General features: G+C 42.9%; 1 protein-coding gene across 4 annotated transcripts in view; it reads right to left on the bottom strand.

The window, feature by feature from the left end:
- Positions 1-621: 621 nt before the first annotated feature.
- Positions 622-25,941, bottom strand: part of LOC138246183 (uncharacterized protein ZSWIM9-like) — a 64,685-nt gene continuing 39,365 nt past the window's right edge. For 3 of the 4 annotated variants that reach the window (XM_069200509.1, XM_069200508.1, XM_069200507.1), the window contains exon 4: positions 23,292-25,360. In XM_069200509.1, coding sequence (XP_069056610.1) covers positions 23,992-25,360 — 1,369 coding nt within the window. In that variant the 3' untranslated portion in view covers positions 23,292-23,991. Of the gene's footprint in view, positions 808-23,291; positions 25,361-25,941 lie in introns of those variants that run through there. The other variant, XM_069200510.1, reaches the window with a different exon arrangement.

Below are 25,941 nucleotides of genomic sequence, written 5' to 3'. Positions count from 1 at the left end.
GTGGATTTACCATTATGGGGTTGGTGAAGAGATGTTAAACTATGTTGACAGCTTACGGGGACATATGCTGTTGGCTGAACTACTAGTTGAGGTCCAAGCCTACATTCATATAATGGTTTTCATGCCTAATTTAGGTAATTTTAGGAGTGAATCTTTCTAAATGTAATTTATAAAATAAAATCAGTTGATCAAACTATATAATATTTATTATAAATGACCTCAAGTGCCTAACGATTAACCTCTAGGCTGCTAAGCCTTTTCTCCCCTGGTGTTTATCTCTTTTTGGCTGCTGGTGATAGTTTGCACTTAAACAGCCATAGCTTTTTTCCCCAAACAAGGTGTCTGCACCAAACTTGTGTCCTTGTTTTGAACAATCTTGGGGATCCTAAAGGTTTTGATGGTTTGTAGTTTTCCCTGGAGGGAACAGAGAAAATAGCCAAAATAAAGCTACATTTTGTTTTTTGGGGGAAAAATGGTAAAAAAGAGCATGGTGCAAGGACATAGTGTTTTTTTTGGTCAAAACTGCATAAACAAAAGGTTTGCTCTACTAGGATCAACATCTTCCAAGGTTTAAGGAACAAACAGAGTAAGTCAACAAAGTTTTTTAATTTTTTATTTTTTTAAAGGTAGGCCATTTTTTTACATATTTTTGGGGGGCTTCCCTGTATTTGCAGTTAATGGTGAAACAGGTGTGAAACTGCTGGGGATCCTCAAAAGCTGTACATTTCTGAAAAGTAGACAACATTCAAAATTCAGCAGTAGGTAATTTGTGTCGGGCTGTTAAGGTCTTCCCAAAGAATCTCACAGCTGAAATAAAAAGAATGAATCAAAATGAGTAAACGCTATTTATTTGTGACAACATTTTCATCTGTAATTTTTGGTCTCTGGCTGATTTACAAAAGCAATTTATTGTTATGTCTGATAGACCTTCCTGACTGCAGAAAAATATAGGGTTTGTAGGTTATCTAACAACATGAGATACCCAGAGCTAAAAACTGAGTTGCACCTTACAAAAATGTTCATTGTTTACCCACTACAATGAAATGCATATGGCAAAATAAAATGAATGAAAAATGTGAATGAAGGAAACCTACATATTTTTGAAATATACACAAGATACTAGTTTAGGAACAGTTGTTATTTGTACCCCTCTGATTGTGTGCTTAGCAATATTATCGTGGTTTAGAGGGCATTTTGCAAAATGCCTTCCTTTTTTATCACTGGCTTACATATAGAAGCTCCAAATGCAGAAAACTCCAATTGGTAATAACAAATACTTTATTATTCTGGATTCCCACAAGCCTCCTGATTAAAACGGTATCCTGCTTGTGTAGCTGGGCCTAGCACCTGCAAAACGAAACTCTCCAAAGTATAGCCTTGAGAAATTAATTTCTGAAAACTAGACACCAGGGGCAGTCCAGGGTGGTGTTACTTGCACGGATCCTAAGAGGTTTTTTCACTCACAGAGGAGCCCTTGCAAACGCACATTTTCACCATATTTCTGTGAGGGAAAGTTCTGGAACCCACTAATTTCCTACCACCAAGTTTGACGCCTTCAAGGCAAATATGAGGAAGTTGTTTGCGAAACACACATGCACACAGGCGATGGATGAGTCACTTGATCAAAAGCAAGGAAATCAGGATCTCCTTTCTTATCTAACTGCGACTGACCAGTTGCAGAAACAAAATGGCCAAAAGAGAAATGCTCTTCTCTCTGGGACTTCGCCATGACTTAAGATATCCTGGTTGATCTTCCTGATGACTGTGATGATTGGATCAACTTAGCAGTGAAACTGGATCATTATCTTGGTGAGAAGACTGGGAGGGATCCTAAAGTAGTTGCCAATCTTTCTGACTAAAAGAATAAGGACCTCACCCCTCCACTAATGGTTCGAAGTCTATGCAGACTGGAGGGATGTGTGGTTCACTGACAAAGTAAGAGAAAGAGAGGAATCATAAAGATAAGTTGTGGATCTATTGTGGCAAAGTTCTTTCCCAAGGAATGTCTATCAAAGCATAAATTGACCAAAGCAGTGGCAATAATACTAGATATAACCTTGGAGGTCCAGGAAAATCTCAAGACCCAATAGTAAGTTAGACTCCTCCATCAGCTGCAAACCCAATTCAGAGCTTTCATGTTACAACAAAGCCAGCCCAACCATCGCCCCATGCTTTGCGACATAATCAACACATCATTCGACACCGTCACCTTCCCAGACCCCTGGAAGCACACAGAAATCACTGCACTCCTAAAAAAGCCCAAAGCTGACCCGGACGACCTCTCCAACTACTGCCCCTTCTCTTTCCTCCCTTTCCCCGCCAAGGTCACGGAAAAACTAGTAAACACACGCCTATCCCACTCCCTGGAGGAAAACAACACACTCGACCCCTCCCAGTCCGGTTTCCGCAAGAACTACAGCACGGAAAACGCCCTCATAGCATGCACTGACGACATCAGAACCAGAGTCGATAAGGGTGAGACCATCGCACTCATCGTCTTAGACCTCTCTGCGGCCTTTGACAGTCTGCCATCACACACTCCGCACATGCCTCCACAATGCAGGGATTCAACAAAAAGCCCTAGACTTGTTCACCTCCTTCCTCACTGATAGAACCCAAAAAAGTCTGCCTCCCTCCTTTCCAATCCACTGCCACCAAAATCATCTGTGGTGTCCCCCAGGGATCCTCCCTCAGCCCCATTCTCTTCAACATTTACATGACCCTGCTCGCCAACACCCTTCGACCATACGGAATCACCATCCTCTCCTACGCAGACGACACCCAACTCATCATCTCCCTCACCCGCAACCCTACTACCGCCAAAACCAACCTCCACACTACACTCCTCGACACCGCCACCTGGATGACTGCCAACCACCTCAAGCTCAACTCTAACAAAACCAAAATAATCCTTTTTGGACCCAACAAAAACATATGGGACGACTCCTGGTGGCCCACCGCCCTAGGCCCCTAATCCAGAACACATCGGCACGCCTCATCCTGGATCTCCCTTCTCATGAACACATCTCACCACACCTAAGATCTCTTCACTGGCTCCCCATCGACAAGAGGATCACCTTCAAAATCCTCATCCACGCGCACAAATCCCTCCACAACGATGGCCCAGCCTACCTCAACAAAAGAGTGAACTTCCACACTCCCATCTGCCACCTCCGATCTGCCGACCTCGAACTTGCCACAATCCCCTGCATCAAACGCACCACCATAGGAGGCAGATCCTTCTCCTACCTCACCCCCAAGTCCCTCCCTACCAACCTCCGCAAGACCCAAGACCTCCAGCTCTTCAGAAAAAAACTAAAGACATGGCTAGTTGAACAGTGACCCTTCCCCCCCACCCCCCAGCGCCTTGAAACCCTAACGGGTGAGTAGCGCGCTCTATCAATTTTTTTGATTGATTGATTGATTGATGTTATGGCCAATGTTTTAACTGAAGAATGTCATCATCTGGCCATACCCATTATCTTACCCCTGTCTTCACAACACTATGTCCTTCCTATACTCAGGTTGGATGAAGAATGCCATTGACACAACCTATGCTAAGTGTCTAGCTATACATTTTCTTATGAAAGAGCCCTTAGAACGTGTTGGAGATGCAGATATCACTGAACTGTGTTCAAGACAAATCACTTATCAAATAGAACTCATTACCATGGAATGTGATAACTGCAATTTTGAAACATTTATTTTCAAACTTATGGACACTATTTATTTGGTTTCATATTGGGAATCCACTGGTTCTATCAGCAAAGGTCAAAGACCGAATGGTGCTTGTTGAAGGTGACCCATGACTCCACTGCTACCTGAATTATTATGAGGCACCTCCATGGTCAGTTATCCACTTGTCATGAGTAGTGGTGGAAGCCACTCATGAGAGTGGCCTACCCACTCAGTACCGTGGTTTCCAAGATAGGTAAGCTAGTGTCTTGCCCCCACACTGGAGTTTTGACTTCCAGATAGACCTGCAACCAGGGGCAATTTTACTATGCATACCTCAACAAGGAAAGAAAATGAACATCTACATGAGCAGATCGAGGAGCTTGTGGTGAATAGGTTTAACAACATCTCCAGTGTCCTCGCCGCTGTTTTATGCCAAAAAAGAACAGAGAATTCTGGCTCTGTATATATGCTAGATTAGAGCACACTAAACATAGCCAAGATAAAGAACAGGTACCCATTACCCTTGACTTCAGTACTCCTGGACCAAGTACGACAAGCAGCTATTTATACAAAACTGAACCTACACTGGCCATACCATCTGTCACAGTCCAAGAAAGATGAGTGAACATTTTGCATGAAGTAAGAGCTCTGCGCGTGTTTGTCTTTCAGGCTCAGTAACTCTCCAGTGGCACCACAGTTTTTTTTTAATAAATGAGGTCCTTCAGCACTTTCTGAACAAATGTGTGGCCACTATGTAGAAAGTATTTTAATCTACTCCAATTACTGAACCTGAGCATGTGGAACAGGTGTGAGCTGTCCTTCAATGTCTATGCGAGCACCAACTTTTTGCTAAGCTTGAAAAATTGATTTTTCACACTACAGTTGTTGAATTTCTTTATAATTCCGGTGGATACAGATGGACCAAAGAAAGGTCAAAGCTCTTTTGTACTGGCCTTCCCGTGACACAGAAGTTCAACGTTTACTATGACTTGCAAATTTCTCCAGGCAGTTTCTTATTAACTTCTCTAGTTGTGTGCCCCTACAACCTGTTTCTTGCAGAAAGGAGATGTTTTTTTTTCTTGGACCCTGCAATCAGAAGTTGCCGTCCAAAGGTTGAAAGAGGGTTTCACCTCAGCCCACACTGTCAGACACAAAGACCCTTCACCTCCATATTTGGTGGAGGCTGACATTTCACATTTCGCAACTGGTGGAGCAATGCCTCAAAGAGACCCCTCGATTAGATAACTTCATCCTGTGGCATTGTTCTGCAAAAAGCTGCTCTCTGCTGAACGCAATTATAGTATCAAGAATGGAGGTGTAACTTCCTAGAGCCCACCATACTGCAACCATTTATTCAGACCACATAAACCTGCAATTTCTATGCTTGATAAGAGCTGTGTCCCCAGACTGTGCTAGATATTGTTTTTCATTAACTTTACAATAAAAAAATGACCAGGAACAAAACCCTTAAAGAAGATGCTTTGTCCAGGCTTGGGGAGCACTCTTTTGACCATCCACCATGATGGATATGTGATAGATAGAACAGCCTAAGAAAGATTTCTTGATGATGTCTGTTCTGCTTCTGTTCAAAGACCCCAAATTTAGGATGTTTTGTGCTTCTAAAAAAACAAGCTTGGAATGTACCTACTACAGACGCCTATCTGTAGGCACTTCATTAGTGTCATGCTGCACCCCCTGGCAGGGCATCCTAGAGAGCATTAAACTCTTCTATACATTCAGCATTGGTTTTGGTAAAGTCAGACTAAGGGTGCCCAAACGTCTGTACAGAACTGCACAATCTGTGCCCGCAATAAAAAGATAAATAAAAAAAAAAAACTCATTTTTGGCCCACTGGACTGCTACAGCTGAGTTGTTTTTCCCTTGGAATACTGTCTATATGAACTGGTAACCACTGTGCCTCCAGTTGGTAGCCAGACTACCATGTTATTCGTGGTGGATCTATTAACCAAACTGACACATCTTGTTCCACTCTGAATATATCCTGTGCTAAGAAATTGGAGGATATTTTAATTCAACATCGCTGCATGACTACATTGGGGTTCCTGCTGCTATTATCTTTGACTTTTGGTGTTGATTTGCCAAGTGAATGACAAAAAGAACATGTAAACCAAATGACCGAACACTTCTTTTGATGCTTGTTGAACACCTATAACACAGACTGGGTAGAAACGCTCATTCTTGTCTGAGTTTGCTTACAACTGAGTTCATCATCATCATCACTTTATTTCGGTAAAAGCATACCATAAAAGTACAATACATGCGATCCAAGAGAAAAGTTGTAAAAGGAGTACAAACAAGATAAATTACAGACTCTAAAAAGAGAGATAATAAAAGCGAAATAAGATAATAACATAAAAGATTTTCGTTTTCCATAAATATAATGCTTAAAAGGACCTCCAGTCCCGGCTAAAACATCGGGCTAATGAACTTGCACTTAAATACAACGACTGTACATTAAGTGCCTACTTGTAAAATCTGTTAACGAGTCTTATTCTTTAAAACCACTACTCTGATTCAAAACATTTTGCCACAGGGCAAACTATTTGTACGGATGAATCTGATTTAAATACTCTCTCAGCAGATGCACACTTCCTAAAACCCATTTGTTTGCATAAGGGAATAATCCAAAAAGCCCTCTGTTTACCATATGCACAACATTGAAAAAGAACATGAAGATCAGTTTTTTCGTGTTTACAACCCATCGGACATAACTTAGACTTATTAGTAGAATTGGGCCATTTATAGGTTAAAGAGCACAGAGGAAGAGACCCTATTCTAAATCTGATAAAGAGAGCACGAGCAACTGGAGAGAGTGCTGCATCCATAAAGGGCTCAAACGCGTAGTGGCCTTTAAATTGCAAAAAACTATCACACATGGAAGAGGGCACAACTTCAGTCAATTGAGCAGTTTGGACTTTAAGCCAGAAAGCGTCCTTCAATATCTGAGCGGCATTTTTAGGTATAGAAGAGGGATCCGCCCAATAGGACCCCAAGCCAAGGTAAAGTAAAGACCGTTCAACATAGGCACACCACTTAATTTTGGTATCAAGATTAGTGCCCACCAGTTTGGGCAGCCCACACCTAAATGGGATGAGAGCATCTGAAGACCATAACCGGATCCAAAACAGTAGAGGCCTTAAGGCAGCTATCTGATTGAATGGATAGAGATTTAAGTCTCTATGAATAGGCAAAGTGGGGGTACTTGAGGGAACTCTTAACAACATCTTTAAAAACTGGTTTTCCGCCCTAACCAGATCCTCCAAATTACAGTGACCCCATAACTCAGCACCATACAGACCCCCCCCCAGCTTGTAATTTGTATATTTCAAGTGCAGGAGTCAAGGCAAAACTAGGGGATCCGGTTGCAAATCTCGCAATACCACCCGCCCTTTGCTTCAGGCATGTTAATGATTTCTGGAGATGGGCCTGCCAGTTGTGGGAATCTTCTAGTTTTACACCTAAGTAGTCAAAAGTGCCCACTCTTTCCAAAAAGGTACCTTCTAAATAAACAGGTCTTGTCATTTTGTGCTTTTTGTTTCCGAACACCATATATTTAGTTTTAAGTGAGTTGATTTCCAGACCATGACCTTTGCAAAACTCCACAAATCTTGCAAGCAGACTTGAAAGGCCCTTGGCTGTACGAGAAAGTAATAAGGTATCGTCGGCAAATAGGAGACATGGAAACTTCTGTCCTCCCATAATAGGGGCATCACTAGAACAGTCTAGAAGGTAGGGAATACATGCGTTAATAAATAAAAGAAACAGGGTGGGCGCAAGTACACAACACTGTCTCACACTGCGGACTGTGGGAAATGCTGAAGTCAGTTCACCTCCCAGACCCCATCGTACTCTGGCACAATTGCCTGAGTAAAGATCTTTAATTATATTAAGCATGGAGCTGGGGACTCCAGCTTTGCTCATAACTTCCCCAAGTTTGGGACGCAGGACAAGGTCAAAAGCGGATTTCAAGTCGACAAATGCCACAAAGAGGTGGCCTGAGTTCACGTCTACGGTCTTCCATTTTATAGTAATAAAGCGGAAGACCTGATGAATAGTACTGACCTTGTCTCTGAACCCTGCCTGAAGATGACTTAATACCTGATTTTCCACTATCCAACGCTTCAGTCTGCTTAACAGCTGGTAGCAAAATAATTTTTGCAAATTATCTAATAGGCTGATGGGTCTATAATTCCCTGGAAGGTTTTTCTCGCCTTTCTTGTGTATGGGCACAATTATTGCCTCCTTCCAAGAATCAGGGTAAAGCCTATTGGACAAGGCAGTATTCGATATCCTATTTATATACAGAGTCCAATTAGGTAAATCCGATTTATATAAATCTGAGGAAATTCCATCAGGACCAGAAGCCTTCCCTGGATTCTGGACAAGAATTGCCAACTCAGTTTTTTATAGGGTGAAAGGAGACAGGGGAATCGCCGATGGATGGGATGGTAATATCTCTCCAGAGCTGATGGCAGCAAAATCAGGTGTGGGGCCATACAGCTCCCTAAAGTGGGTTAGCCAGATGCCAGTGGCAATATGGCATTCTGGGATGGATGAAAGGTTTGAATCTCTACGTGTAACCAGAAGACAGAAAAGTTTGGCATTGTGAGCCCTAGCAGCCTCAGCCATTTCACCCCATAATCTCTCATGCTCGAGTTCACACATCTTGCATGTGGATACAGAAATTCTTCTTGCCTTTGCAATAGCTTCCCGATCCTTAGATCTTAATACTTTAATCAAGAAACTCTTAGCCTCTCAACACCTCTTGTCAAACCACTTACTGCTGGATGAAGGAAGAGGGTTTCTTCGATTCGTAATGGTTTTAGTAAACAACTCCTTAAGGGACACAAAAAGGTCCACATGAAAGGACATAACTTCCAGTGGAGTAAATAAAAAATGATCGTCAAAAAGCTGGTGTCTAGAGACTAAGGCACGAAGTTTGTCACATAACTTATTAGACTTCTGGAACGAATCCCATCTCACAACACGCCTATTGCTAGATAGCTTCAGGGCTCCATGGGCTTTGGAAACACGAAAGGACCCAACTCCTGATAAGAGCGATCTATCATAAACAATTTGAAGAGGCGCATGATCACTGGTATGCCGTGGACCCACCTTCACATCTATTATAGAGTGCCAAACCCTTAAATCGAAAATGACATAGTCCAGGATGCCACTATATGATCCCCTAAAAAAAGTTGGTCTAGCGGGGGTATCAGCTGGGAAACGGCCATTGCCAAAACGGAGACCAAAGGTTATTGTAAGATCTATTATCTGCAGCACTCTACTACAAACAGTAGATGACATTGACTGAATTAAGAGAGGGGGGATGTTCCACACTTCATCTTCAATCTGCGTGGCCTCAATAAGGGCAGAATTAAGTTCGATTGGTGCATTAAAATCGCCCGCAATAATGATACGATATTTAGGGCGAAAATCTGAAATTAAATTATGCAGGAGATCTATAGTAACAGACCGATAGTTAGAAGGGCCTGGTCTGTTGTAGATATTAATACAGAGAACTGGATTACCTGAATTGGGCAGTATTACTATTGTCAAGATATCAGGGGAATCTACAAAGAACTCCTTTACTACTACCACTTCAGTCATCCTAACCCAGGTACATAATCCCCCTACTGCCCTGCCTATAGGGGACTGTGTAGCATTTTTAGTATAGGAACAAAACCCTTGCCTATACACACTTTCCGTTGCCCACATTTCCTGGAACATGCAAATACAAAAAGATTCGACACAAGCCCCCCAATCAGAGTCGACTAATTTGCTTTTAATATCAAACACATTCCAAGACGAGAACTTCCCTGTCGAATGTGTAGTGCAACAAGTAGGTTCGCTAGTTGGAGCAACTGGGACATAAGTATTGGTGTGCTCGGTATACAGGGCAGAATTAGATTTCACACAAAAAGCAGTTTGGGGATCCCATAGAGTATAAGCTCCTAAACATGGAAAAGTTCTTAAATATGGTGGAGGCTGCAAATCAGATCTAATACTAGGGTTAGAAAGCTAGAAGAACATAGTCAATCAACATCCGACGTAGCCCCCTATAGCTCAGAATCACATACAGTAGTACGTTTGAAATCAGGACCCATGTCAGTCACAGCAACTAGACTAGATGTTGAACCAATAAGAGCATGATGGCCTGTGGCATTATTTAATGCCGGCATAGTCATGTTTAAAGAGGGAGGCAAGCTCATGGTTCCCAATGCAGGACAGCTAGCACTGAAGAATATATCAAATTCCTTCATCGTGTGATTGCGTGCTTCCATCTGTAATAGGCCTGTGACCAAATGGGGACTTGAAAGATTGAGTTTTATAATGTCCCGCCTGCCAAATCGGCCACTTAACCGTTTGGCCGATACAATGTTAGCATGGATAATTTAGCCACAACCTCTTACATGACGAATCCAGTGTGAGACCTTGTTGGTTAAAGAAAGTTTGTCTCCCCACGAATGTGCTTGGAGCGGAGGGACATTGCACATATAAATGCAATTTTCATTGGGCGTGTGAGAAGACTGGCCAGATACTAATTTGGTGTCCCGGTTCTGATCAGAATTGGAAGGAGAAGATGTAGGTTTTGTCAAAGGTGGCATAGCAGCTCTACTGGAACTAGACCTTTGTTTGGGACCCTGGACAGCCTCGGAGTTCAGCAGCAAATCTGCTAGCAAGGACACAGGGGCCGAGGAATGATTACTTAACAAAGGCAATGGCTTCAGTACATTAGATAGTGGAGGGTCAGTCTTCTTGAGAAGCTTGAGGACTTCAAGCAATAGATGCTTCAGCTCTCCTACCTCACTCTTTAGACTAAAAACCAATGCTAAAAGTTCTTCTCTAGAAGGATCACAATTGGAGAGCAAGGGAACCGGGGAGATCTGTTGGACACCATCAAAGTCTTGTTGTTACAATATAGAGAACCGATTTGAACAGGAGATCCCATGAATGATAATATCAGTGTCTGGGGCTTCCAAATTGGACTTATGTACAGGATATAAAGCGGAATTGTCATTTCGAGAGGGGCTTTTGGAAGCTGGTACTTGGGGCGGGACACTCAGGGGCTGGACATCAGTGGAAGAATGATTTCCAGTAGTTAAAAACAGTATTAGAGTGCCCGATTTCAGCCTCCTCCGAACATTCCTCTCTTTCTTTATTAAGAATCAACTCCACTTCTTCTATTAAATTATCAATCTCTCTGGACACGCAATTGGTATGAGGTTGCGTAACTCTATTAGGTTTTGAAATTTTAGATTTGGCAGGACCCAATTCCGGACTAGCTCTCGCTTTGCGTTTTCCCATTCTGTACAAGGATCTCTGCACCAATATGAGGGCTATTTGAAAGAAAAGGAAAAAATAAGCACAACTATGTAAAATAAAAACCAAAAATCGTACCTTAGGGGCCAGAGGGGGTGCCCAGCCCGGCCTGAGTCAGGTATGAAGGGGCCCAACCTTGGCCCAGACTTCGTAGCACGCTTAATAGCGTCTGCGTTCTGGAAGCACAGCAAGGGTCCTAATGGATTGAATTAACTTAAACTCCACAGGCCTCACTATAGCAATTTCAGGATCTAAACTCCGGTCACTGGAGCAAACAAAGAGGTATGGCCCAGCCTCTTCCAGGCGCTGACCGGCGCAGGACGGGCCCGCCCTTGGCCTGGGCTTTGCCCGCGTGCGTCCTGCGAAGCGGGCGCGCGATACAATTTAAAGGGGCCTGGCTCCTGCCCCCACAAGCTGCTCCGGCTTCAGCGCGACCCGCGAAGCAGGCGCACAATACAATTTAAAGGGGCCTGGCTCCTGCCCCCACCAGCTGCTCCGGCTTCAGTGCGACCCGCGAAGCGGGCGCGCAATACAATTTAAAGGGGCCTGGCTCCTGCCCCCATCAGCTGCTCCGGCTTCAGTTCATTTAACCTTTTTTAATACTATCCGAAGTCCTTTTCATTTCAAACACAGGGTAAGAGTTGGGTGACCTCTGTGACAGAACACCATCAGCATCTCCAAGATATTTTGGAACAAGCTAAGAAAAATCTTTAGGAAGCCAGAACCGCTTACAAAAAGCAGTCAAATACAGACAACTGGCACCTCATTACTAATTTGGAAACTCTGTATTAGCTAGTAGACAAAAATAAATATGTCCCAAGGATAGGTCATGGGCAAATCCATAATCCACATTTGATTTGCCTATTTCACTCTTGTTACACAAATATCAGTCTGTGGAGCGGCCTTTGAAGGGGTACTGCCTTTCTTGTCAGAGGTGCACACCCCCATTCACCTCTGGCGATGGGCATTACTGGCTGTCCCCTCACTTCTAACTCAGGGTACTGCCACTCAGGATGTCACCCACACTGGCATGATAGGAGTCGTACAACCTAAGATTGTGGCTCTCCTATGTGTATTGTCCATTTTTTACCTCCCGCCCCATCAACAGCACCATCAATCTTGTCACCATGAGGGTAGCAACCCCAAAAGCCATGACCATATGCCCCATCCAAGTGACAGGCTATAGTGGGATTCAAGGATCTACTGCATGATTCGAAATCCACTGCAGGCTTTGAGTATCCTGTGATTCAAGGATCTACAACAGGATTCAAGGATTGCAGAGTCTATAAAAGAAACACCCAGGGCATGGCCTAGTGCTTGGCTTTCCTCTCTACTGATAAGAAGAACCCTCTGCTCTTACCCTGTGTTCCCCTGCTTAGGCTCAGCTCTTCACCTGTGTTCATGGCTTTCCAGATATTATGAGATCTCAAGATCTTCTTCCCAGACATTTTCTGTTTGCCGTGCTTCTTGTAATTCCTTTTGTAGATTCTCCTCAAAGCCTTTCCCTGCATCATTTGAATTATTTGACCTCTTCGTAGAAGATCTACTGCACTTTTGATTAATTATCCAACATCTCGCAATGTGGTCTTCAGAGGATTTACGTCAGTGACAGCTGGGAAAGATTAGACATTGATTGTTTATATTGTGGGGCCCTCAACTGTCCCATACAACCACGCACTGGGGTTCTGTCCTACCCTCAAATTTGTGCTGTAACAACGGTCTCTTTGGCCTCCAAAGTGTTAAAATCTTGTATGAACCTTCGCTTTGATTGGACTGATCTTGTAAAACACAAAATCAAATTACAGTTTTGGTTTAATTGATTTTTTTACCTCGCCCAGTTCCATTCAGAAGCTTAACTTTAATTCTGGGTGGTGGTGATTCAACATTGAAAGGATGCAAACCCTCAATGCTGGCCAGAGTAGCTCCCTCCCAACATCCCATGTTTTCTAACGTGCCTTCTCAGATTGGGATTATGAGATTATACTGAAAGCTGTTTGTGTACTTAAGCCCAGAAGGAGTAAAAAGTAAATTTAGAAGAGTTGGTTTGACTTCTCAGAATGCACTATATCAAATTAATTCACATCTGATCCAAATGGATGGTCTTAACCATTTGATTTCATGCCAATGGCCTACAAAATGCCAAACATTTCACAGCTAATGAAAAACATCACCAGTATGAATGCTGCTTGCAGCCCCAAAACAATAAGTAAACCTATTGCCTTAAAATTCCTAATGGTTCAATTTCGTATCTACAGACGTAAGAGTAATTATCCGGGGTAAGATGATCATCCATATGACATAATTCCAAAAGGTCATACAAGGAAAACAGACTTCTGGCCTAATTAACCCAACAGCTTGCGAAAACTGGTATCCTGATTTTCTTTTGCCCACCAGCACCCATGAAATCATATGTGTGCTGAGACATGGGTCCAAAATAAATCATGAGCCCTAGCCCTCACTTTGAGGTATGTAATGGTGCCAAAAGAGAACTTTAGAAGAAATCAGATTATTGAGCCATTTGGGACATGTAATGTGAGTATTAGTGGCAGCATAGTGTTTTGAATATAGTATTGGACAGATCTGTTTATCCGATCCAATGTGAAAGTGGGATGCCAACAGGCTTGTTCATTTAAACATCGGCATACATGTCACACCGAGACCCTGCACTGACATTTTGGTTTGCCCCTGGAATGACATGGCACAAGATGGAAGTCGTAATAAAGCCTTCAGAGAGCAGGGAAAAGTAATGTTTAGATTCCTGAACCGGGGGGGGGGTGTCGCTCTAGACACTAAAGTGTAAAAGGATGGTGACAGGACTGCCTTTAGAATTTCAATGGTAATAGTTTTTAGAGGGGGATTGCTAACCTTCCTTAGCACTGCTATTTGGTTTATAACGGGGTGCTGGGGGTGAGTCAACTGTCACAGTTGTTAGAGGGAGACAAGTTTCTGGTTAGAGCCTGGTCCTTTGGTCTCCCAGCTGGGTGCTCCATTCATGAAGGTTGATGGCAGCCAATTACTGAGCATCACACTTAACAGTGCTCATGTTATGGGTACTCCTACTTGAAGTCAGCCTCATCACTAACTGCTGGGACAGCCATCACCTTACATAAAGATTGTATCTGCACTGCAGTCAGACAATTAAATGTAAAAAGGAACACCAAACTGGTTTCTGGTTTTCAGACAATGGATCCTCATCCCCAGTCTGGTAATTGTGCATTAAGGTGGAATTCACTCCTGTGATCCAAAACTGGTACCACTGACACTCATCTTCCAGAAGTTGAATTACATCACCTCAAGTCTGTAGATCATACTGGAGAGCTGTCTGTCCTGCTGGAAACCCAGAGGCCTGCCTGCTAAGATTGGAGAAATGATTTGTCCCACAGAAGCTGACTGCCCAAGAAGGAGACATCTGGCTGCCGAGTCTGAAGAGAGGAGCGGCCCAGAAGAAGCAGACTGCTGTATGAGTGTGCCAGGACTTGACCTTAGTGTGTCCAAGGGTCTCCTGGCCTGCCTATCTACATAAGGTAAGCTAACATGACCCTGCGACTTGCAATGTGTGCCGGCTCTAGCACCTATCACTGAGGAAGACCAGAAGACTATTGCTGATTCTGCCTTTGCTGCATACCCAGGAGTCCAGCAATTAAGAATAAACGTAGAAGGGAATCACCCTGTTGCGAATGCTGAGCCTGCCGAATCTAAATCACATCACTCATTCTGTCACAGCTTCCATATCAACTGCACGTAACTGCTAGTAACAATACTGCCTGAACAGAACAAAGACCTGATTATCACATGGGACGTAGTGAGCTTCCACCTCTGTTTAGATCTAAAGCTTCTGTTTGTCTGTTTAGTAACCCCTGTAGTATCCGTCGAATACCTTCCCTAGAATGCTATTTATTTATTTATAGAGTGCCACACTCATTCCCGGGGGATATCACGGTGCTAGATTTGTTGAAATATTGCATCCCGTAGCACAACCTGTTAAAGAGGGAATAGCCATGTATTCGATTTCTGCAGAACCTGAAAAGGTCTAAGGTAAGACGGAGATCCAAAGGCAGCAGATTCCAATGAGTGGCACCTAGATGAGAGAAACAGCGCTCACCCATTCTGGCTTGTCTGATACACTTAGAGCTAGCCAGCGCTAAGTGGGCCTAGCACAGTCCTTGTGTAGGCTTATAAAAAGTCACTTGGGCACCCAATATAGCGGGCCCAGAATGATATAGTGGACCATGAGCATGGCACTCCAAACTTAAATTCAGCTCTCTTGCGTACAGGTAGAAACTGGAGAGAATTCAACCAAAGGGTGGCTGAACTGCTTTAGGGCACTATTACAAATGAATCTGGCTGCTGCATTTTGAATGGACTGTAAACAAGTAAACAAAATGTCTGCCATTCCCAGATATAAAGTGCTGCCATAGTCCAGTCAGCTCATAATCAGTGCCTGAACAACTCTTCTTCGCCATTCCATCGGTATCCAGTGGAAGAGTTTTCGTAATAGTCTGAGCAGGCCAAAGCATTTGCTACAAGTGGCATTTACCTGATCCTGCATGGTGAGGGAGTCATCTGTTAAGAACCCAAGGATCTTTGTTACTCTCATTGGTTCTGGTACAGTACCCAGGGATGACGGCCACCATCCCAAATATCGCAAGCTCCACCGAAGAGTAAGATCTCTGTCTTCTTTGCATTATATTTTAGGCAATGTGACTACAGGTCTCTCTATGTCTCTCCCCTACAGAGATAATAAGCTGGGTATCGTCTGCATAGGAGCAGATCTCAAAGCACCAAGATTTGACAATACCCACCAAGGAGGAGACAGATGTTAATTAACGTAGGGCTAAGAGAAGAGTCCTGGTCCCCACATTTGGCTGTTTGCTATTCCCTGTGTACAATGTTCAGTTGTAGCGTGATTAATGTACTTCTCTTTTTCTTTAAAAGTAAAGTACTGGCCTGGATATTCACTTATTGTGTAAATTATTTGGCTGCTTATGTCTGCCACACACACTACCTCCCTAGGAGCCCTTGGACTGCTTGCCCTCGGTGCCTGAGATTCAGGTATGGTAGGAGTGTATTCTTGGCCCAGTTTGCAAACCCATAGCAGGATGAACACCAGGAAGCCAGAGGGGAAACAACTTCAATCACTACAGTTGTGGCCCAGTAGCCCATTTTCACACCAATAAGGTCCAATAGTCAAATAGTGTTAGCCTGAACCTTTGGCTTTGGACATTTTCCATGAGTATAAGAGAGTACAAAAACTAAATGCAGCCTGAAAGCATACCTTTTCATCAGCAGCAGCCTGGCACTATATATCAGTGCCAACCAGAAGTGATGACAAGCTGGGGCCAAAATAAACAAAACTTGTGTCAATATGCCACTGGCCTGCTGAAGCATCACTCCATACAGGTAAACATTTTTTTTATTAGGTCGAGCCTTTTGTATACTTCTAGTATACTTCTTATGGCTTAAAGTGACTTCATTTGTTGGTTACAGTGTCCTTTAAAAATTCTTGCTTGTTAGTGGTCAGCTCTGCCTTTTTCTCTGTCCTTTTTCTTTTTCAGAGCAGTGATCAACTACTGTATTATTCCACTTTGGTTTCTTTATCTGTTGCTGTGACGAACGTTTTTTGTAATTTCTTTGTTGCTGCCTTTTCACTGTGGGTGTTTCAGGCTGGTAGCTGCCTGTTTTATTGCAGCAATCAGTTCCGCCCACCTCCTCCCATGTCGCTGACATTTGCTTTGGCTTTATTCTAGTGCTGTCCTTGCTTTCCCATGGCTCTTAAGATAAGCTTATTTTACCAAAGAAATCCACAGTTGTTTAGCTCACTGTTCATAAAAGTCACAATATGCCCTTTCTGGTAGAATGCAGCTAAACCTAGAAGCAATGATGTGAAACTTGCTTTGCCTCGCAGAGACTCTTTCTCCAGGACCCCTCCATGCCAGCACTCAGGACATCGCAGACAGGGAATTGCTTATCTCCTTTATTGGGCCCATAAATCTTCTCAGGCTGTTCTGCTATTGTTAAATTCATTAGAGCTTTGTTGAAAAACGAGGCAAGAACTCTTGCAAAACTTTTTATTCTGTTAAAATAAAAAATACTTTTCCAACCTCATTTTCCAATTTCTTGTCAGACTTTTCTGATGTCAGTAGCCGCCAGTGACCACCAAAACATGGCAGCAAAAGACGAAATTATGAGACAGAGTTGACCAATTTATGTGGCAAGAAAAGTCCAGTTCTGAATTTACAGTGCCAATAGCTCTAACTCAAGAAAATGTGAGACCTATTGCATTGCAAATGCTTGTTACTCACTCTTTCATCGCAAGCAACCAACCCTCAGATTTCCAAATGACCAACAAAGAACCCCACAACAGAACACACACTAACATTCTAGCCAGCTGGAATGCTACAAACATCCTCATCCATTACGCATCGAACAAGCGATTTCAAAGACATTGAAAATTATACCCTGAACACTATACACAATATAAATACTAGGTGCATATCTACTTACATACATAATCTAACAACTGGATATTTTTAAACACACGTGACGAACTTCTCAAGCCACTCTGAAGATATTATCTGTTGTCCCATCTTATACTGCATTCACTGTAAACATTATCTTCCCCATAACCACTGATACGTGTGGCAAATCTTACTTCCTGGCTCCACATCTTTGGCACTGGTAAGCCATCTTTTTACATAGAAAGCACAATCCACTCAAATATTCCTGGAACAACCCATCCAAACTAACATAACATCGACTTTAGGTACCCTGACCCATGCGGTGAAAAGAAGACTGCTCAATAGCTCTACATGTAGTGATCCTACAAAATCAACCCATTTTCTATAATCTGTTTCCACACAGCTGTACAATGGGGGCACATGTGGTCAACCTCCAGGGTTGGAAAAAAAATCTTGTGCTCACTCTCTGCCAAAAATGTAGATGCCAAACCAAACACTGAATCTTACATACCCAACAAACTTTCAGGTACCATCCCTACAAAAATCAACTCTTTCCTCACAAGTTCAACTTGCGTCTCCCAAAAAGCTCTTTCGTGTTCTGTATTCTTTGAAAAACATAATAAAACAATATCCACTTAATTCCTTCCATTGCATCATTGTAAAGAAGGCTTAAGGAAAATAACATGGAAATAAATAGGACAAAAAATAAATAACCCTAATTCCAAATAGAGCAACATAAATATCAGCAACAGCAAAATGACAATCTCCTTCAATATCCACTTCTGTTCTTTGTACCCCCTTCTTCTGAACCCCCGCTTGTGATGACTCAAAGCACCACAACTGCAACGTTTAACACAGCAGCGTGGCTATGGCGGACACATGCTGGTAACTGCCCTTCAGCAGGGTGCCCCCAAACCATAAGCCAGCAGTGGGACCTGGAGACAGGATGGACTTATGCACTAAAGAGCCAGGAGCCCTTTTGCAAACTTGAATTATCATGTGGAGCATGTACAAGGTACCATCATTTACTGGACACAGAAAACAAACCTGCTATTCAGCTCCCTCGTCTTCAACTATCCACTGAGTGACATTGAACCCCATCAAACAACACATAGCTACTTTATAGGATGGCAGCTAGAATGCTACATAAGGCCTTTAGGAAGATTAATACATTCTCAGGAAAATCAACTGGTAGGAATCATCACACCCTGGGCTTCTGTCCGACTCCCCTTCCCAAAATGTATCATTCCATTTTCTTTTACCAAAATAATTAAGTGTACCTTCTGGAGTACAAAGAACCGAAGTGTAGGAAGATAACACAAGCATGCAAAAGAATTCAATTAAAAGAAGCTATTGTTTAAGACAAACATGGTAGGGCCTTGCTCGAAGAATTGGTTTTCTTGAATTGTGTACATCTTGGAAACAATTGATTTCCTTGGCAGATCGACTGATTATGCAATCCTTTCCAACGCTTAAAAAATGAGGGTTTGGAAAAGTCAGTCCACCCTCATCATGTACACTGGTGTGCATCAGTATTACTGTACAGAAACTATGAAAGGCATTTGTCCCAAGGGAACAACTCTAGTTGAGACCTTTGGAGTTTTACGTTCCTTCTACATGCTGTGGGTGCATCCCGTGTATGTTTTTGAAGGCATGTGACAAAGCATGCTTCATGTTTGTCGTATGTTTACCAATTTCAGTGGATTGTGCTCTAAAACTGATCAATACAATAATGCAACTGGAGATTGAAATTTCTCTGGTCAGCGTTAACCTAGCCTTCTCACAATCTAGCGCATCTCTATATTTTAATTAAGTGACAGTGGTTAAAATGATGTTATAATTAGGTGTTTGAACGAGACACAAGCTATCGTTAAAAACCCCAAAATCCACTGAAATATGCCAGACACAGATAGGTGGACTAAATATAACTTGAACTGTTTATGACCTCACATATCACATAAATCAAGGCATTTTAAATGACACCACTCATGACTCCTCAGTCATTGCCTCTGGCCAACCAATCTGCATCAGGACATGGACTTTGTGCTCAGATTTTGGAAAGGCCCTGCACTCAATCCTCTGCAAGCATCAAACCTCCACTGCACACAATCTTCAGCCATAAGTAGGAAACGTTTGACACACAGCTTAGCCTGCTGCTAGGGTCTGCACATACTCCTCCACAAGTGGCCAATCCACACTACGCACAGACTTTGGACATAAACAGTGGAGGCTGTCTGCAAAGCCTAGTGTCCCACAAGGCACTGCATCCAACATACAATAGGGGATGGAGAGTGGATTTGTCCTATGGACAGACCCTGCACCAAACCATTTGCATGTGACAAACCACTGCTGTGTATGACAGGTGAAACAGTTTTTTAAACATAAGTATATAAATATGTATCTACTAAGATGCTACTATTACTAATAGGGAGCTGTTAAGTGAACGAAAAGACGGGTAGGCTCAAAAAACGTGAAAAGGGGAAGCTGTACTTATTCAGATGATTCTCCCTTTTAGCACCTTAAAAAATATATTATGCCTCAAATTACTAAAAAAAAAAACATACCTCCTCTCACATTTTTAACCCTCCGCTTTCATGCCTGCATTAACATATCAATGCCCCATAACTTCAGCCTTCTCTACAGGAAAAGCTTTAAATCCAACAGCTCCAATTCCAACAAAATGGCGTTCAAGAGTGCATCCCTTTTGTCTTGAATCAAAAAATATGAGCGTTCTAGTTGTTCATTAGTAATCTGTGGTCACGCAGCAGTTAATTACTAGGAAGTTAACTGACAAACTGCTGATGGTGTGGAAAGTATGTTTCAAACTCAACATTTCAGAATGTTTTGCCTGAAATGGAAGAAGAAGATATTTGAGACTCACAGAAAATGTGTCATCATTTTAGATTTCTAGAGCACCATCCATAATTTATATGACAAAAAGAATTGCCTCATTTTGTTCATTACTAAAATAAATGCTTTAAGTATAACAGCTTTGATTTAATAAAGATGGCTTCAGCTGTGCCATGTTTTTGTCGTAAATACAGCATATTGGCATTTGATTGTTCACTAGAACACTGTGGGAAGCTGCAGTAGAACACCATGGAATCAACTGAGAGCCTGCTGCCGCTGTGAGAAGTACATTTTAATACTCACAATATCAGACTTTATTCTCCAATGGCTGATTGTGTGAATTTATAAAACATTTGCTCTCATTTCAGCTCTGGGAGCAGCTTCGATAACCTCTATGAGAAAACAGTTGTCTCGCAAACATGGTTCATCAAATCCCAGCAGGGGGGTCAGCATTTGCCACATGGTAAAATAACCTGAGAACTGACCAGAATTCTTAAAAACCTACCAGTGATTTGCAGCCTGGGAAGCTACCCTCTTACCTGCTGCATCTAACTTTTTGCTTTCCTTGTCTGGAGGAGGAGCATCTCCTGTGGACTGACTATTGTCCCTTTTCCTGGCTGCACTAACAACTATGGAATCAGGTGGTAACTGAGTCCTGATAAAAACTGGGTCCGAAGGTGCAGGTTTATACTACTTATCCATCCTAGGTGTGAATATTCTGGCCTTGACTTATTCTTTCAAAATGTCTGACGAATGTCTGAGCATGCCTGGAAGAATTGGAAGGCACTCATATTCTTTGTGTGTAGCTGTTAATGTATTAAATAGAAAATCCTCCTCAATGGGATCTGTGTGCTGCTGAACATTATGGTAGGCAGCTGCCCTAGCTATAACCTGGTTATAGGGAGTGGTATCTTCAGGTGGAGATGGTCTGGCAGGATATAAATCTGGATCATTATAAAGAATGGGATCAGGGTCATATAGGTCCCATGGATCTGTATCTTGCTGAACATCACTAAGTTCATCCCTTGAGGTGATTCTGAGGATGTCTGTTGTGAAAACTGTGTCGTATGTGGGCGACAGTGGTGGTGGTGGAGTATAAGAACGGCAAATAGAATTTGGTGGTGAAGGCCGCTGTATAGCCTTTTCTCTCTCCTTCTCTGTTGAGACTTTCTTTGGTGGAGGCCCAGTATCTAAAGCCTCTTGAAAAGTCAATTTTCTTTTAATAGTTACAGGATGAGAAGCAATTATCCTTCCTGTGTTCTTTGTCCATATGAGCCCTCTGTGGCTGTAATATGTTTGCTACTGATGGTTTTTGGTTCCGAAACCTTCAACACAGTGTTTGATTCGAACAGAAAGTGTCGGCTCTAAAAGTGGTATGGGTTTTTTCAGCTTTGAGGTCTCAGATTTTCAGCTTGATACAAAAACAGCTGCAGAAGTCAGTTTGGTCAGTACCAAATGCACTTAGGTCTTAGATATTCTCGGTGCCGAACCCGGAGGTGGGTCATCTGGATTTATTTTTCAGCTCCGACAAAGGCCCGAAGGCAGTGGAGGACCGATGACCAGTCTTGGGTGGTATGACTTGGCAGGTGTACTAACGTACTGCGCCGGAGGTATGGACTGGCTGTCGACGTATTTGTAAAGCGCACGTTCACCCGCAGGCATCTTGGCGCTGAATAACAGATGTTTATTGTTACCCAACTCAATGGTACTCATTTTATCGACCTCAGAATTTTGGATGAAAGGCTGAGTGAACCTGCCGGGATTTGAACCTGTGACCATGAGGTCAAACACAGGCCCCTAAAGTGGACGCATTAGTCCACTAAGCCACCAGACCCGGCTTGTAAAGGGCAAAGGCCCCCGTAAGGGCATAAAATCAACTCCAACAATCTAATCAGATCGACTATAGAGTAGAAATGGGATCAAAACTATACCGACGCAATTAGAATCATGTACAATAGAGTTCAGAAGTACCAAACCAAGATCCACCGGAGCGGGAGGAGGCACATCCGAACCCGATGGCAGAAAAAAAACAGTCTAACAAAGGACTCGATGCTCATGCACAGTTTCACCGAGAGGAGGAGTAACTCGATCTTGTGATTTGAAAACATTCTTCGAAGAAAAACACTCCAAGCTCAACACTAGATGACAGACGTATGCAAAGCATGTGTATCTAAAGCTACACGCCATCAAACATATATATAAAAAACATTGCAACCAGCTATAATACCACGCAGGGCTTTACAAAGCATGCCTTTACCCCGCACTGCATGTTCTAAAGTCTAATATTTGTATCTATATAGATGTTATTTTTGAGGGGGAGGGTGACACACCCAAGCTGGCCTTTTTATTAAACCCTAAAAATCACTCTTACCTCCCTTTACCTATAACCACCCCTAACCTCTAAATTTACCCCCACCTCCCTTTACCTCTACCTGCCCTGAATTTACCCTTACCACCCTTTATATCTACCCACCCCTAAACCAAAAATCATCTTCACCTCCCTTTATTTCTACCCACCCCTAAACCTTAAAAACATTCATACCTCCCTTTACCTCTACCAACACCTTAACCCTAAATTCACCCTTACTTCCCTTGACCTCTACCCACCACAAATCGTAAAATTCACTCCTACCTCCATTTACCTCTACTCACCACCTATCCCTAAAAACACCATTATCCTCCCCTCATTACCTCTATCCACACCTAAACCCCCTTTTTAAACTAACATCACAATTTATGTTATTTAAATATATACTTACTTTTGTGGTAAAGACCACAAGTTAAAGGAGGTGTGATAAAGGTAAAAACTTATTAAAAGTACTTACCTGCAGAGTAATGATTACGGGGGAAAGGAAATGTTGGTAGACTGCGGGGTAAAAGTACCATACAAACACACACGTATATATTTTTTTTAGAATTAAATAATAAAATGTTTTGCAATCGAATAAGGACACAAAGTGATATCGTCAAGTGTTTTAATACATATGACAAGTATTTAATTGGCTCTGCAGCCACATGTTCTCATTGTTGTCTGTGTTAACAACTGTGATTTTTGTCAAGATAGGATAACATTCTGAAACCACCACCCTGCATGAGAGTTTTGGGACTTTTAGAAAGGCTCAGGGCACTTGCACTGCCTATGGAACTCCTCCTTAGAACAAATGCACAGAAAGTGAAGTGTCCTCCCAAACTTAACTATCCATGAGTGAAAGTCAAGAGGAGGTTAAGTTTCACAGTCAATTTGGTCTGGGGCTCTCTGCTAAGCATGCCATCAAAGCTGCTAATGAGATGTAAAAGGAGCAAAACATCTAGGCACAAGAGACCAACAACTCATTTCATAAAGACTCCAAACAAACCCACACCCAACAGTAATTATTTTCAGGCACCACAGACTTGGGTGGGAATAGACCTATTGGCTATACATGACATGCCACTGCACAGGAAGGGCACCTTCCTTCTCTTTTGCTGTGCGATGACATGGCTCTGACTCACACAGCCTAAACGCCTGTAAATACCTTTGAATCTCTCTCCTACCGCCCTAGGACTGTTGAAGAGACGACCAAGCATGGCCTGGGTGATAAGCAAACAGGTCTTGCAAGATTCCCTTTTGGCAATTGCCATAAAGTAGTCATGGTTGCCAAAACAGCTCTGAAGGGGGCTGCTAGGAACAGTTTGCTCTCTGCAAGTTATTTGATGAGTGCTTGAGTTCTAAGAGACGAACATCAAAGAGGGCATGTCCAGTCCAGAGGCGAGCAGAAAAAATATGCTGGCAGGGCAGCATGTTGGAGGTGTATATTGAGCAGCTGCAAGCTGTCATGTCCTGGTTCACCATGAATGAGCAGATGCCACCATCGAGAGAAAAACCATCAACTGTCACTTTTAGGTCATAGATACTATTTTTGGCTAAGCAGATCTCCTCCTCAATCAAGTTGGCTAACTCCGGAGTACAGGCAGAGCGGTACAACATTACAATCTTATCCACGTCGAGATATGCAGTCTCAGCTGTTAACAACTGCAGATTCAAGAGGCCCCGCAGAAAGGCAGGCAGTGGCAGAGATGGGACCAGGGCTGCAGCGAGCTTCTGCATATGGCCGGCCATGAGTTCAGTAAAAGGGCAGCTTCTCCTCTTCTCAAAAGCCCAGCACACTACCCACATTGCCTTTTTAGGGTGCCAAGTCTCAAGGAAGTACTGGAGGAAATCCACTGTACACATATCTTTTAAATCACTAAGATACTGGCTGTAAGCATGTGTAGAATCAGAGTTAGCCAGCCTATGCAGCACATTCCTGACCTTGTCCAATTTGGGCACATGCAGCTCTTCTGCTTTGCTGAAAATCATTTCCAGCACTCGAGTTCTACATACCTGTACCCGGGAGCAAGGCAGAACTGCTTCCACAGATTCCACATCCCGAATGCAGGGTCCCACAGTGATGCACTTTACATTTCCTTTGATGGATGGAGCGCTCTGGACCAAGGAGGCTACAATGAAAAGAAATAGGTCAGGTGTCCACATTCTAGCAACGCAGTAGGCGCATTCCCGGCCTCTGCCATTGGCATCCTGACAGAGTACAGAGTACAGTTCAAACTCCTCATCAATGCAAACAACTCTGTCCAAGTAAAGACACTTCGGAAATCTCTTGACCAAATCCTGCATGTGGGAGGTGGACAGGAAAATGCGATCTAGCACTGCCACATCTTCTTGGAATACCAGTTTGAGCTTGGTCCCTGGGTCGCTCTTGAAAAGCTGATCGAACTCATGCAAGAGGTCGCACATGCCTTTGTCCTTGGACCGGCTGTAATCATAAAGGTTCAGAACCAGATCACGGCCCAGAAAGCGCTTAGAAACACTGTTGGTGATGCGGATGGGTAACCCGAGGCTGGCTTCCAGCTGGTGCCTTTTGAAGTACTGCTTGAACTCCATCTCTGACAACTTGTGGCTATGGTCCAGAGCCGCCTCAATGACCACCAAGCGGTCCTTCTTAGGACCAAGCCGCAGGGTAATGGAAGCAGGACAGTCAATCTTCTCACGTCTGAAACATATGAACAGGACAAAGGTGCATTAGCAAAAAAAAGCAGTTTCAGTTAGCAGTGGAGAAAATGAATAGTCCCAATTAAAATTAAAAGCTAAAGGTTTAAACATAGAAAATTAAACATTTGTGATCATTACAAAAGATTAATGATAAGTAACTAGCCTGTAACATTAGCTTTCCAGCTCTGATATATTTCATATTTTTACATCATTTTAATAGCAATTTCAACTCAAGGAAACAGGATTTTAAACAAATACTGGCAAAGCCAAGATGTCTGGCTTAGAAGTGAAAGGGTTTCTCATTGAATATTTGTCTATGCTGTTGCATGAATGGGTGAGTTGATGATTGCCAGAATTATTTAATGGTCGAATGAACGGACATAAGTGCATTGATGGATGCATGGAGTGAACCACTGATTGCATGGAAGCAGTAGTTCGTATTTGTAAAGATGTTTGGATGGGAGCGTGTGTGAAATGGATGGATTGTGAGATAAAATGATGAATCCATGAACGGAAACGGCTGTGTGCATGGGGCAAGGGCAGTTTGTATACAGCAAATATAGGGGGTTATTACAACTTTGG

This window comes from Pleurodeles waltl, chromosome 7 (assembly GCF_031143425.1).
Source record: "Pleurodeles waltl isolate 20211129_DDA chromosome 7, aPleWal1.hap1.20221129, whole genome shotgun sequence".
Lineage (NCBI taxonomy): Eukaryota > Metazoa > Chordata > Amphibia > Caudata > Salamandridae > Pleurodeles > Pleurodeles waltl.
The sequence above is the reverse complement of the archived record's forward strand: the minus strand, read 5'-3'. Positions and strand labels throughout refer to the sequence as shown.